This window comes from Somniosus microcephalus, chromosome 7 (genome assembly GCF_052327205.1).
Source record: "Somniosus microcephalus isolate GS21.2 chromosome 7, FLI_Smic_1.0, whole genome shotgun sequence".
NCBI classification, from domain to species: Eukaryota; Metazoa; Chordata; class Chondrichthyes; order Squaliformes; family Somniosidae; genus Somniosus; species Somniosus microcephalus.
Window position 1 is genome coordinate 62,263,909 of NC_140993.1, and position 15,418 is coordinate 62,279,326.

Below are 15,418 nucleotides of genomic sequence, written 5' to 3' on the forward strand. Positions count from 1 at the left end.
CTTCACCCAGAGAGTGGTGAACCTGTGGAATTCTCTGCCACAGAGGGCGGTGGAGGCCAGTTCATTAAATATATTCAAAAAAGAGTTGGATATATTTCTTAAGGCTAAAGGGATCAAAGGATATGGGGAGAAGGCAGGGACAGGGTACTGAATTTGGATGATCAGCCATGATCTCATTGAATGGCGGAGCAGGCTCGAAGGGCCGAATGGCCTACTCCTGCTCCTATCTTCTATGTTTCTATGTTTCTATGTTCCCAAAGCTCTCCGCCACTGGGGTATTCTTCATGTCATTTCTGGGTTGTACGCTAATTGATAGACATTGATTTCTATGATTCGTTAAAAACTCCATTATCATTGTATCAAGCGCTACCAGGATGATACAAGGCGAACTAGATGGACCTTGGTCTTTATTCATCTAGAAATTCTTATGTTCCTAGGACAACCTTAAGGAACACGCTAGTGACGAGAAAGGAACATTTTGAGTAAATGGATTAGTTTATGGGCAGCATCGTTTTAGATGAGTTTAATTAATGAAGGATGGATGGCCGGCCACAAGAGCACTGGAATAGTCGAGTCAAGGTGACAAAGGCATGAATGAGTGTTTCAGCAACAGATGTAGAGGTGGAGGCAGATGATCTTATGGAGGTGGAAGCCTGTTGTTTTTGTGCTGGAGAGAATATTGAGTCAGAAGCGCAGCTCAGGGTCGAATAGGATGACAAGGTTGTGAATAGCTTGGTTCAGGCTGAAACAATAGCTAGGGAGGCGAATGGCAAATATTGGAAACACCGAAGCCATCACCTTCAGCCCCCGGCACAACACTGTACCCTTGCCAGTGGCCCCATCACCCCTCGCCAGCACTGTCTCAGGCTCAACCAAATTGTTCACAATCTCAGTGACCTAGTTGACTCCCAAGTTGAGCTTCCGACACCATATATTCTACATCACAAAGACTGCCTACATCCATCTCCTGCCTCCACCCCTATCTCAACCCATTTGCTGCCAAAACCTTTATTCAAGCCTTTGTCACCTCCAGAGTCAACTATTCCAATGCCTTCCAGGCCAGCCTTCTATCCTCCACACTCTATAAACCTCAGCTCATCCAAATCTCTGCTGCCTGTATCCTATCTCAAGGTCCGAAATTTAAAATTCTCAACCTTATGTTTAAATCCCTTCATAGTCTCGCCCCTTCCTATCTCTGTACCTTCCTCCAGCCCTACAACTGCAACCCTCCAAACTCGCATTCCTCCGTGCACCTTCTCTTCCTTCGCCCCACCATTGGCAGACGTGCCTTCAGCCGCCTAGGCCCCACACTCTGGTATTCCCTCCCTAAACCCCTCTGAATCTTCACCTCTCTCCTCTTTTAAGATACTCCTTAACACCCACCTCCTTGTCCAAACTGTTGATCACCCTCCTCATCCCTCCTTTTACTCAGCATCCACATTTTTGATTTATCCTTTTGGGATATTTTTCTACGTTAAAAATGCTAAATAAATAAATGCAAGTTGTTGCTGTTGTTAAGGGGATGGGGACAATGAAAGGGGATTGTCATAAGGGGGGACACATTTCTCAAAGCTTTTAGAAAGTCTTGAAACTCATCAGAACCCATTTGGCAGGGCATGAAGGGACAGGGCCTTAAGAAGTGACAGACAAAAATAAACAGAAAGGAAGCATCTTGTGCCAGCTCTATGGTATATATTAACAGCAATTAGTATAGATCTGCTCAGATCCTGTGAAGACACATCCCGTAGCTGTTGCCAAGTACAACAGTATGTGACATCATTGGTGACATGTGGCAGGTGTAGCCAATCGGGCTTTTCTGGCTGATGGTCACCATGGCAAGTCTTCTTTCATGCAGCACCATGATATATTGTTATTAGGATGCTTCTGAAACGTGCATTAATCTGTGCTGATGGTCACATGCAAGCAAAATTTTGTATGTACGGGGAACTGCTGTTTGTTGGTAAACGTGGAGCCATTTGCGTGCCATATATTACACCCTAGAAGGGAAATCTTCCATTTAAAAGAAAACTATTGCTCTCTCCCTTTGCCCTCTCTTGCCTGTAGGGAAAGTGTTGTGTCTGTGTATAATAAGACACAGACTGCAGGGGAACGGTACAACAGGTGTTTACTCAACGTGGCTCACACTGGAACTGATCTGTACAGATTACCACTCAGTGCTATATACAGGTGTGGTCACTGCGGTACTGCAGTATACATGAGCTGTAAAAGATAGTTCCCCCCTTAAAGGTATATACATTACAATTCCTCCCCTTTTAGATTAACAGTACCATAACACTCATTTAACAATTAAATATTAAACTAATTACAATTAACACTTTTAACATGCAACATTAGCTGAAAATAGTCTATTTATATATTTAGTCTTTGGGGAGGCTTCCTGATCCTTTCTGGATAGCGCCTTTCCCGAGTGTCTTGCTCTTGTTGCGGAGGCAATTCTGGCACCCTGTCGTCGGTTGGTTCATCAGCTTCCGATGCTACTGTTTCTGGGGTAGATGCGACCTGTACGTCGGGTTCATCACCAGGTACGTATGGGCGAGGCATTGGGTTGACTTGTTCCTGTGACTCTAGGATCTGGTCAGCATGGCGTCTCACGATGCTCTCCCCAACGTCCACTGTGTACATTATTGGGCCCTGCCGTGTGCATATCGTTCCTGGCTGCCATTTTTCTGTTCGGTAGTCGCGGGCCAAGACTGGTTGCCCTACATTGAAGCTCCTTGTTGGCTTCTCATGGATGTGCTGGAATTGCTTACTCTCAACATCTCTTCGTACGTTTGGTCTGAGCAAATCCAGGCGAGATCTTAACCTTCGGTTAAAGAACATCATGGTTGGGGCCTGGTTGGTGACTGCATGTGTCGCATTCCGGTAGGCAAACAGTAAATTGTCCACCTTGTGCTGCAGCGGAATGTTGTCATTGTACATAGCCTTTATTGCCTTCTTAAAGGTTTGTACGAACCTCTCAGCCAATCCATTTGTGGCTGGATGATACAGGGCAGATGTGTAATGCCTTACCCCATTCTTTTTCAAGAACCTCCGGAACTCTTCGGACACAAACTGTGGTCCGTTGTCGGAGCAAATCTGTTCTGGCAAGCCATCCCTAGCAAAAATGGTCCGTAGGACTGCAATAGTTTTCTCCGTGGTGGTGGAGGACATTTTGATGACCTCAGGCCATTTCGAGTGCGCATCCACGGCTATTAAAAACATTGAGTCCATGAATGGACCAGCAAAATCAATATGCACCCTTTGCCATGGAGATGAGGGCCACTCCCATGGGTGTAGAGGGGCCTGTGGTGGTGCATTTTGGACTTTCTGGCATCCTGAGCAGCTCTTGGTCAGGTCCTTGATTTGTTTATCGATTCCCGGCCACCACACATAAGCCCTGGCTAGGCTTTTCATTTTTACCCCTCCCAGATGACCCTCATGAAGCTCATTGAGCACTCTATCCCTTAACTTGGGTGGAATTACCACTCGGGATCCACACATCAAGGTCCCCCGGCACACTGACAGCTGTTCTCTCCTTGTCGAGAATGCTGGCAACAGTGAGTCGCCATGTGCTGGCCATCCCTTCACCGTCAAATCATATACCCGAGACAGTGTCGGGTCATTTCGGGTTTCCTTTTCGATACAAGCGTTAGTTACCGGTAGGTATTCAACTATAGTCGAATGGAATATTTCGACAGGATCCACTGCTGGGGCTTCCTCCGCAGTAGGCAGTGGCAGGCGTGATAGCCCATCAGCATTTCCATGCTGTTTCGTGCCCTTATATTCAATCTCATAGTGGTGCGCCCCTAGAAAAAGTGACCATCTTTGTAGTCGTTGCGCAGTCATCACCGGAACGCCCTTCTTCGGATTAAGAATGGAGACAAGAGGCTGGTGATCAGTCAGCAAGGTGAACTTCTGCCCGTGCAGATAGTGATGGAACTTTTTCACTCCCCACACTAGGCTGAGGGCCTCCCTGTCAATCTGACCGTAGTTACGCTCGGCTGAGGTTAGTGATCGTGACGCAAAGGCTATTGGCCTCTCTGAGCCGTCCGAGAATTTGTGCGACAGCACCGCTCCAATGCCGTAGGGTGACGCAACACATGCCAACCGAATTGGTAATGCCGGGTTGTAATGGGCCAATACCTCTTTCGATGTGATTAGTGTTTTGCTCTTCTGGAAAGCTCGTCTACATTCGTCACTCCACTTCCATGGCACCCTAGTTTGCAGTAGGGTGTTCAGTGGGTGTAGTATTGTAGACAAATTTGGCAAGAACTTATGGTAGTAGTTTACCAGCCCGAGGAACGACCTCAGTTGTGACACATTTTCCGGTGCTGGAGCCTTGACTACTGACTCAATCTTCTCTGGGGACTTATGTAATCCCTCTTTATCGATAGCGTGGCCACAATACGAGATCTGTTTTCTAAAAAACTCGCATTTGGGGCGGTTAGCTCGGAGCCCATATTCTTGCAATCTAGTGAGCACCTGCTCCAGGTTGGCAAGGTGATCACTGTCATTTTCGCCCGTGACCGGATGTCGTCCAAATAACACTGGGTCCCTGGGATCCCTTGCAGGACTTGTTCCATTGCCCTCTGCCAAATAGCCGGAGCTGATGCTACCCTGAATACCAGCCGGTTATATTGGTAGAGACCTTTATGGGTGTTGATTGTGAGGTATTTTTTTGATGCTTCTTCTACCTCCATTTGCAGATACGCCTGGGCCAGATCAATCTTAGTGAAGCGTTTCCCTCCAGATAGCGAGGCGAAAATATCTTCAATCCGCGGAAGTGGATATTGTACGGTGTGAAGGACCGGGTTCACTGTTACCTTAAAGTCCCCACAGATGCGAACCTTCCTTGGTTCCCCAGGCGTGCTGCTCAACGACTTTTTCATCACAGGGACGATGGGTGTAGCCCACTCGCTCCAGTCTACCTTGGACAGTACACCTGAACGTTCCAGACTCTCCAGCTCTGCTTCGATGGCTGGGCGGATCGCATAAGGTACCGGTCTGGCCTTAAAAAATTTTGGGCTTGCGTTTTCTTCAATTTTAATCGTCACTGTCATGCCTTTTAGTGTTCCGAGTCCTTGCTGGAACACTTCTTTCGCGTCAGTTAGGATCTTTGACAGTCACCCAGGTGTGACGTCGTCATCCTTTTTGTCAGCCACAGTCAGTGCCTGTATGGAATGCCAATCCAGTTGTATTTTCCAGATCCATTCACGTCCCAGTAATGGTGGTCCTCCATCTTGCAATACATACAGGTCTAGTTTTGGTGTTTCCTTACCGTTATATATAACAGTCACCCTTATTTTTCCTTTGGGGTATACTTTTTGCCCCGTGTACGTCTTCAAAATAATTTTTGTGTCTCTCAAGGGTATGTGTGAGAATAGCCGCTCGTAGTCCCATCGGTTTATGACTATTAGGGCTGATCCTGTGTCCAATTCCATCTTTACCTGGACTCCTGCTATCTTGAGAGTGACCCAAATGGTTCGGTGATCCTCCATTGTGATCACATTATGTAGTTTCAGACACGGTGGCATAGTGGTTAGCACTGTTGCCTCACAGCGCCAGGGACCCGGGTTCGAATCCGGCCTCGGGCGACTGTCTGTGTGGAGTTTGCACATTCTCCCCGTGTTTGCGTGGGTTTCCTCCGGGTGCTCCGGTTTCCTCCCACAGTCCAAAGATGTGCGGGTTAGGTTGATTGGCTATGATAAATTGACCCTTAGTGTTAGGGGGATTAAATACGTGGGGTTACGGGGATAGGGTGGGATATGTGTTGGTGTAGGGGTTACGGGGATCGGGTGGGATATGTGTCGGTGCAGGCTCGATGGGCCGAAATGGCCTCTATCTGCACTGTGGGGTTTCTGTGATTTCTGTGATTTCTGTGAACTCAGTTCCCTGTTTTCGGAGTCGTTATCACTCTTTTGTTCATCTGAACTATTCTCCGTCATCTTATGTACCTTCTTGTACTTTTCTTTGGTAGGTTTCTTATTGCTGGTTTTCTTTCCCGACCTCCAGACTCGTGCTATGTGTCCTACTTTTCCACACTGTCTGCACACTTTGTCTTTGAACCAGCAATCATTCTGGTCGTGTGTTGTTCTGCCGCATCGATAGCACTTCTCTGTTCTATATGACATTTCGTTTGTGCCATATTCTTGCGGTTTCTGTTGTATCTCTGCAGCGCCCCGTGCTGCTGCTTCATATGATACCGCAATGCTGAAAGCCTTTTCCAGCGTAAGGTCCTTTTCAGATAAAAGCCGTTTCTGGGTTCCTTCACTTTGAAACCCACACACAAACTTGTCCCTTAAGGTATCTGCCAGCCCTGCTCCAAACTGGCAGTGTTTCGATAGTTTGCGCAGTTCTGTTAAATAAGCAGCATTGCTTTCATCCTTATGCTGGTTCCATTTGTGAAACTTGAATCTTTCTGCTATCAGCAGCGGTGTGGGGTTTAAATGTTCCTATAGTATCGTTACTATGTCTTCAAAACTCTTTTCCATTGGCTTCGTTGGGGTTACTAGATTTCATAATAATCCATACGTCTTTGCACCCATTAAATTTAACAAAGCGACGCTTTCTTGTCATCTGACACCTCATTTGCCTTGCAGTATACCTCTATTCGTTCGACATATGTAGTCCAATCTTCGACTTCATTGTCAAATGCGGTGATACTGCCACTCTTCGGCATTTTGGGTGTGTTTTAAAATGGCATCTCCCAATGGCTTAAAATGGCATCTCCCGCGCTTTCCTTCCTCCCCCGCTGCTGCCAACGCCGCTCCCAGCGGTTCTCGTGGCAATGGCGGCGCCCTGTAGGTTTCGCGCGCTTCTCCTGTGCTGCTGCCAACGCCGTTCTCGGCGGTCCTCGTGGCAATGGCGGCGCCTCGCGCGTTTCTGCGCGTCTCTCTCTCCCTCTCTCCGACGCTGCTCGGCCCCTGAACACCGGCTGCGCCCTGTGCGCTCTGCCCTCTCTCTCTCTCCCCCGTCGACGCTGCTCGGCCCTTTGCTGTGCCGCTCGGTCGGGCTCTAGCCCGCCGCTGTCCGGGAAGGGTCTGCGCACTACCTGTTGCCAGCCCGTTTTGCTGGACCACCTCGACTGGAAAGCCAAGCCTGGCTCTCGACAGCCTCCCCCGCAATTCTCGAGTCTCTGCTGAATGAATGGGCAGTTGCCCGTGCTCGACGCCCGAGTCTCTGGCCTTGACCTCCAATCCACTGATCTTCAGGAACGAATCCCCGGGAGGTGATGCAGAGTTGCAGGTAGGTTCAAACTTGCCTCGTCGCCAATGTTGTGTCTGTGTATAATAAGACACAGACTGCAGGAGAACGGTACAACAGGTGTTTACTCAACGTGGCTCACATGGGAACTGATCTGTACAGATTACTACTCAGTGCTATATACAGGTGTGGTCACTGCCGGTACTGCAGTATACATGAGCTGTAAAAGATAGTTCCCCCCTTAAAGGTATATACATTACAGAAAGTAACGGAATTTGCTCTGGCATACAATGCATCAGCCACCTGCTTTATACAGCAATGCACTTTAGACTGACTTATGTTACTGATGCCTCCACTGGTCCACTGGAAAAAGCCTGAGGCAAAATGCTTCAAGGCAGCTGTCACCTTCACTGCCATTGGCAGCACCATGACTACCCAACTGTTACACAACTCAGCCACAATCTCCCTTGTGAACCTAAGCCTGTGAGGTCCAAATAATTGTATCATGGCTAATTAAGTTGGTTGCCCGGGCATATGTGGCTAGGAACCCTCTTCCTGCAATGTTGCCCGGCATCCAACAGTTTCCCTCCTCTTCCTCCGGGGAACAGATGTACAGTGGTACCCTGGAAGGGACACCCACCGAGCAAGCGGAATGGTGCCAAGCAAGAATAGGACCCCAAGAGATTAAAACCTATTCCACTCCAAAACGTACCACAACTAAGCAGTGCACACAGTGGCTGGCTGACCCGACAAACTGATTCTATTTTCAAGCACTGCCAGGTGACTTCCAATGTCCTCTTTATATGGGCCATTCTAAGACTCAACCCACCTGCCCATTGTTAGTAGAGAAAAATCTCACAGAAGACATTTTAACAACACTTTTACATCACTAACTTGGAATTACCATTTCACCACTGAGGTGCTATGTCCAAATCCCCACCTGTGATATTAACAGGAATGCCCGTCGTGTTCATGGGAAGAGACATGTGCAAAGAATCTTTGTCCATTTCTCTACAGCCTAACACAGATGTGAATCATTGAAATTTCAGCACAGAAGGAGGAATTTGGCCCATCGTTACTGTGCCAGTGTGAGCTCTACTGATCTATCTACTCTAATCCCAATTCCCTGTACTTCCCCTTTAATATTTTTCTTCTTCAAGTGTCTCTCGTTCACTTTTAAATGTTCTTGCTTTAGCTTAAACTGCCAATGGCAGTGAAGGTGACAGCTGCCTTGAAGCATTTTGCCTCAGGCTTTATCCAGTGGACCAGTGGAGGCATCAGTAACATAAGTCAGTCTACAGTGCATGTGATTAAGCATGCCTCATTCCAGGAGGGTGCTTCAGAGATTAGCGAGTTTATTGAATCCATATCTAGTCCACTGTACCACTCAGTTCCCCTCTCTTTTATTTTACAAATTCTTATAGAAATTGATCTCATGAGTGTGTGTATATATATCAGTGACATAAAGTCTTTGAGAAAGACATTGACTGGCTCTTCAATGTGATTTATTAAAGCAGTAAATCAGACAGAATGAAACATGGCATTGAGTTAGTGGACTGGAACAAAGTGGTGAGATGAGCCGTTATTTAGAAAGATCTGCACTTGCTGTGGGAGGGAGAAGCGTTGTGCCTAGTTACAGTGATGGACTCCATTATGCTGACTTTGCTGGGATGCAATGATTGATCACTCTGTACAAGTGGCCTCACCGGTGTTTTTATTGTTTAAGGAAGGCTCATAGATAACTGAGGAATAGTTGAAGCTCAGTTGTTGAGCTTTAAACTTCAATTGACTTGGATTTAAAAGGCAAAGATCCACAATGGCCTCATTCTCTTTTACGCGAGAGTGGATAAAATAGTGTGATTGCCGTATCATTTTAAAAAATCTTCCCTACTTCTGGATTTACTCAGCATTGACACTAAAGACACTAATTGACATTAAATCAGCTTGGATTGACCTTAGCAGCAAAAAGCTTTTATAATGATGACTGAGTCTGGAAAAAAAAACTGAGTATATGAGCATAAAATTTATTTGCTTCACAGTAATTCAATAACAAAAATTATTTCAAGTTAGTGACTCATTTAAAAGCCAACACCACTAACTTTTTTATTACATTTTTTGTATTTAGAGCTCATTAAGATTTTAGTGTTATCCAACTGGAACAAAAGCAACAACAACTTACATTTATCTAGCACCTTTAACGTAGTAAAACAACACAAGGTGCTACACAGGAGTGTTATCAGACAAAATTTGCCGCCAAGCCACATAAAGAGATATTAGGACAAGTGACCAAAAGCTTGGTCAAAGAGGTAGGTTTTAAGGGGGAGAGGGAGGTAGAGAGGTGGAGAGACTTAGGATGGGAATTCCAGAGCTTAGGGTCTCGGCAGCTGAAGGCACGGCCACTAACAGTGGAGTATAGGAAATCAGGAAGTCACATTTTTGGGATTAATTTCTTTTAGTTTACCTCCAAATGTTAGTTTTCACAAAGGGTGGCTTTAATAATTATGATGGTAACATCGCTTTAAAGTAAAATCTGGTTTTCTCCTGTGTCAGCAATATTCTGTTTCCATGCATGAGGGGAAAACAGAATAAACAAGAGTGAACTCGGCTCTCCCATGGCCTAGTACTGTGTGTAGTTCTAATCATCGTACTACAGTGTGGAAAAGAGTGTACAGAGGAGAACAACTAAACTTACCGGAGATTAGGCACTTCAGCTATGAAGAAACAATAAGGAAGCTGGGAATTTAAACTGCAAGAAACGGTACTCCAGGAAAGCTTATCTAACTTTGCAAGATTCTAAAGAGTATCTTCAACTGAACCCTAATAGAAAGAAAGAACTTATATTTATATGGTGCCTTTGACGACCTCAGGACGTCCCAAAATGCTTTACAGTCATTGAAGTACTTTTGAATTATAGTCACTGTTGGAATGTGGGCAAACGTGGCAGTTAGTTTACGCACAGAAAGGTCCCATAAACAGCAATGAGATAAATGAGCCGATAATCTGTTTTAGTGATGTTGGTTGAATGATAAATGCTAGCCAAGACACTGGGAGAAATCCCTGCTCTTCTTCAAATAGTGCCACGGGATCTTCTACATATACGGAAGAGGGCAGCCAAGGTCTCGGTTTAGTATCTCACCTGAAAGACAGCACCACTGACAGTGCAGCACTCCCTCAGTACTGCACTAATAATTACAGGAGTGAAGCTGAACAGACAGTTTAGACTTATACGATAGCAAAATACTGCAGATACTGCAGATGCTGGAAATCCTAAATAACAGAAAATGCTGGAAAAACTCAGCAGGCCAGGCTTCATCCGTGGAGAGAAATTAGAGTTGACATTTCGGGTGAACCCTTTTTCAAAAGTTTAGACTTAACTACTTACCACCGGGTGTGGCAACTGTGTGGAATAGACTGCTTCAGTGAGAGATTGGATAGTTCTTTAGTGAAAGAAATGGCTGAGGATATAAGTGATAGAGTACAGTATAGTATCTTTGATCTTTGGAACCAATGAGTTGGATCACAGTTGGGTTTTTCTCCCAGTCCTGTGCTTTGCTATTTAAAGGCATCACCCAATTTAACAGCACAAATCAAAAGGTCCCAGGTTTCATTCCTGGACTTAGATTTTAGTCTTCCTGCCCCAGGAGAGTTGGGGTAGGACTTCCACTTACAGTCCCCCAACCCTGATCCATTTTGCAGGGTCAGAACGCCTACCAGCAAAAGGGCGCCCGCTGCTGCCAACAAGGAAAATTCTATCTGGACTATCGCTGCAGCACCCAAGGAGGCAGGACTGGTTAAAGGGAGCAGTAGAGCCCTGAAAATCAAGGAAGGATCTGTAGGTTTTAGCACCCCTACTGTCACTCCAACTGAGCTGAATTAATTCAGCACAGGCTGGAAACTGAACCTAGGCCCTCGTTGGCTTATTTACCCTCATTCAATTAACAGCAGAGCTATTGTAGGATTGATTACCTCAGTCTGTGCAATGTCTAAACAGAGGAGATCTTCAGGAACACATTTACAATGGGCAGGAATTTAACTCAGGAGTCGGGTTGGAGGCGGGACTACAACTTTCGGGGTTGTATTCCCGCCTCCATTGAGAGGCGGCCAATCCACGCGATTTTAACTTGATTGACCTTGTTGAGCCCACCCACCGGGTTCAGCAGGCCAATTAAGGGCCACCCAGCAGCAGGTGACGTCACAGACTGAAATTTCATCTGTCAAGAGCTTTTGACAGATGAAATATCAGTGTTTCACAGCTGTTTGAAGCAGTCAAACACTGACAGTCTTACTTCTAACCTGAGTCCTTCTCCACAGACTCAGTTAGAAATCTCTCCTGCACATTAAGCTGAAGGCTGTCACTTTTGACAGTTCGCAGCCATTCTGCTTTCTGTGCCGGAGAGATGAGGGACTCCCGGAACCTAAAGGAAGGAAGGCTGAAAAGGTAAGAAACGGTATGTAAAACTTATTTAATCACTTTAGACACACCAAACACTTACTTTTGCACTCATGCACATATCACTCACCTGAACACTGACATCTCGACCCCTCCAAGTCCTTCAACCTGACGGCCCGCCTCCTCTAACTTGGCGTGGTTTGGAGCCATCGGGAATCCCACACTTCAACATCAAAAATAGGGATTAGGCTAAAAACTGCCTGGTAACTACCTGTTAACAGGCAGTTAATTGGCACTAATCCCTTCCCACCTCGGGTAGGCGGGTCCCAGTGCGGGGCAGGTACCCGCCTCCTTTGAAACTGGCATGGAGGCGGGTTTGGGTGCGAAAAGGGGTCGGGACCCCTGATTTCGGGATTTTAACTCCTCCCCCCCCATGCCTCTAATCCCGATGCCATGGCACAATGAAAATCCTGCCCAATATCTCTATATAGTGACTAGAGGAATTTGTAGCCTCTGCTGTCTATTTCATTGGTAGCCAACCAAGGATATTTTGTAGTAGCTTCACCACTAATATTTCGCTGTGGTCCTTTTGAACATGTGCAGCATTCAGTAGAAGCTTTAAACAGTAATTATAAAAATAAATTAAACCTACACTAGAAATTATGTTCAGCAATATTGGCCTAGAAATTTGGGTCGGGGGCTTCCCACGGGTGTAAGCCCCCGACCTGCAATTACCTTGCGCGCCGGCCTTTGAGCTGTGGGCCCGCGTGGAATTCCGATCCTGGGCCTGCTTCAACTGCCGGCACGCAGTGCTTGCATATCCCAGGGGCGCAGTTAGTTCGAAGCATCCCCTGGGATCACGTGGGCCATGGGGAGCCAGTGGTCGCAGGGAATGCCCATTCATAAGTTTGACAGGAAGGGCTGTCAAAATTTATAAATACTACGGGCCCCAAAACATCACTAAATCTTCAAATAATTTTTTTTTTAAATCACATTTTTAAAATAAACTATAAATTACATGAAATAACTATTTTAAACAATAATTTAAATTTTTGAAAAAAATAATTTTATTTTCTAACGGGACTAAAAATAAACTTACCTTTCTTTAAAGTATTTAAAAATAATAAACCTGTGGGAAAAATGTTTTAATTTTAATTAATTCACCACTTACCTTGTAAAAAGCAGGCCTTGCGACTGCTTTTTAAATGTGTAACTTCTGGAGACTTACCTTCCTGGGAAAACCTGCAAAAAAAACCTAAGTTCGATGGGCACGCGCAGCCTCTCCCGTGCACGCGTTCGACCTCTGAACCCCTTCTTTCAGGGGAACGGAAGTGCCGGTTTCCCGCACATGCGTAGTGCATGCAGGAAACCGGCACTTCCATTGGGCCTACGGGTGAGTACCCCGTGCGTACTCACCCGTGGAGACCCGAATTTCTGGGTCATTAACATATAAATGCTTAATTTTCTTGTGTGAAATTCCTTTATCTGCTATTGCAGGTTAACCTCTTTATCTATCCTTATACAAAGTCTTTCATCTAGCAAGTGTCTATCACACATCACACTTCAGATGTCACACACAAATATAACAACAGGATTTTTTTAAAGTCATTTTTATGCTGGTTTCTCCTGACTTGCAACCTGAAAGTTACAAACACCTCCTAATCTCTAAATACCAACATCAGAAAAAAAAAATTAACTTCCAATTGAAAGTTCAATATTTTGTGGCCTTAAACAGACAACTAGGATAAACATTGAGCCTTTAAATTGGACCTCTTAAAACATGCGCAACAAGAACCAATTTCGGGGTTGTTGTGCACCATGTACGCTTGAAAGACGTCCAACCCGATATTGCGTCGGCCCATTTTTCAGGCATTTGAGGTGGCCAAGCTTTAGGCCTCTTGCATATGCTAATGAAGTGCCTAACGCCCTGTGGGAATTTTGTATGCCCTGAGTGGATGCGGCCTTGCAAACGGCCACCACCAAAAAAATTTTTGATATGGAGCCAGGAGGAGCAGAAGTGCTCTTCCTAGCTCCACAACACTCCTGCCAGCCACGTTCAGCTCCCCTCCCACTGTCCTCACCATCCCGGCATTTGCCAGAGGCCACTGCAGGTGAGGTAGGCGGCCCAAAATTCAATGCTACAGAAGGATGAGCTGCCTGTGGAGGTGCGACAGATGCCGACAGCTCGCCCAGATTATTTTGATGAGTCCCAAGGCAACACCATTTCTTTGTTAAATAACAACAGAAAATGCTGGAAAAACTCAGCAGGTCAGGCAACATCCGTGGAGAGAAATTTGAGTTGACGTTTCGGGTCAAAACCCTTCTTCAAAACTGGAAAGAAAAGAAAATAGATCGAAGGCAAGGCTGCGATCGAACAAAAGAGACAATAAAAGGTATTCGAAGCCAGACGAGATGGTAATAGGCCCGTGGAGACAAAAGGCAGCTGAGTTAGGTGTGAAGTGTACTGGCAGGTAAGAGACAGCTGCCAGGTGAGAGAGAGAAACAAAAGGAAAGGAGGGTGGGGGGGGAAAGGAGGACCCAAAACAAAGGGGTGGAAAAAATTATAAGTAAAAAAGTAATAGGGGCCGAGGTTATGATCTGAAATTGTTGAACTCGTGTAAATTGACTTCCGCGTTTGCCTACAACACAACATCACTACACTTGAAAAGTAATTCATTAGCAATGAAGTTTTGGAATGTCCCGAGGATAGTTAAGGTGCTTTACAACAACAATAACAACGTCAACAATGGAGAGCTTTAGGGAGGGCATTCCAGAGCTTAGGGACTTGGCAGCTGAAGGCACAGCCACCAATGCTGGAGTGATTAAAATCGGGGTTGTGCAAGAGGCCAGAATTGGAGGCATGCAGAGATCTTGGAGGGTTGTAGGGCTAGAGAGGTTACAGAGATGGGGAGGGGTGAGGCCATGAAGTGATTTGAAAACAAGGAAGAGAATTTTAAAATCTCAACTGGGTGCCAATGTAGGTCAGCGAGCACAGGGGTGATGGGTAAACAGGAGTTGGTGCGAGTTAGGATACAGGCAGCAGAGTTTTGGATGACCTTAATTTATGGAGGGTGGAAAATGGAAGGCCAGCCAGGAGTGCATTGGAATAGTCAAGTCTAGAGGTAAAAAAGGCATGAATGAGGGTTTCAGCAGCAGATGAGCTGCTGCATGGGTGTAGGCAGCCAATGTTATGGAGGTGAAAGCAGGCGGTCTTAGTGATGTGGCCAGAAGCTCATCTCGGGGTCAAATACGACACCAAAGTTAGTTCACATGCTAATATTCGCACTGTGTAATTTCAAGGCTTTAATCTTCTTAGTATAAGTTGCACTTATGCCAATCTGTTTTTCTGAGCAGGTTAATTTTGTCTTTCTCTTCAACATTGTGAGGATCCTGATGACTAAGCTGAGGGCATCGACCACCTCTGAGACAATGCAGTACAGGTAAATGAAACCAAGGCAGCCATTATTTAGGTACTGAGCCCAATTTCTCTTTGGGCTGACAAATTGGAACCATTGCTGAGTACAGCGACCTTGTGTCCCTAGAGTATTTGTTTGTACTGATCAAGGTAATAAATATCTGTGCTGAAGCTGAATACATCTTTTATTTCTGGCTTCCGTTATCAGTAATATTGTTACTTCCTTATCCAGGTCATTAATATATATTAGAGGTACCAAGTGCTCCACGTCGCAATATGGTTATAAATGGATATCCCACTCATAATCTCTTTCCATCTTGAAAAATTTGCACTTACGATTACTCTCTTTCTACTGTTTTTAAGCCAACTGTCCATCAAACATCATACTTTATTTGTGATACCTTATCTTG

At 45.6% G+C, this 15,418-nt stretch overlaps 1 protein-coding gene across 1 annotated transcript in view; it reads left to right on the forward strand.

Annotated features, from left to right (window-relative positions):
* LOC147114657 (corticotropin-releasing hormone receptor 2) overlaps positions 1-15,418 on the forward strand; it is a 392,400-nt gene that overhangs the window by 320,496 nt on the left and 56,486 nt on the right. The window contains exon 9 of the mRNA XM_085992504.1: positions 14,948-15,033. Within this exon, the coding sequence (XP_085848630.1) occupies positions 14,948-15,033 (86 nt within the window). The remainder of the gene's footprint in view (positions 1-14,947; positions 15,034-15,418) is intronic.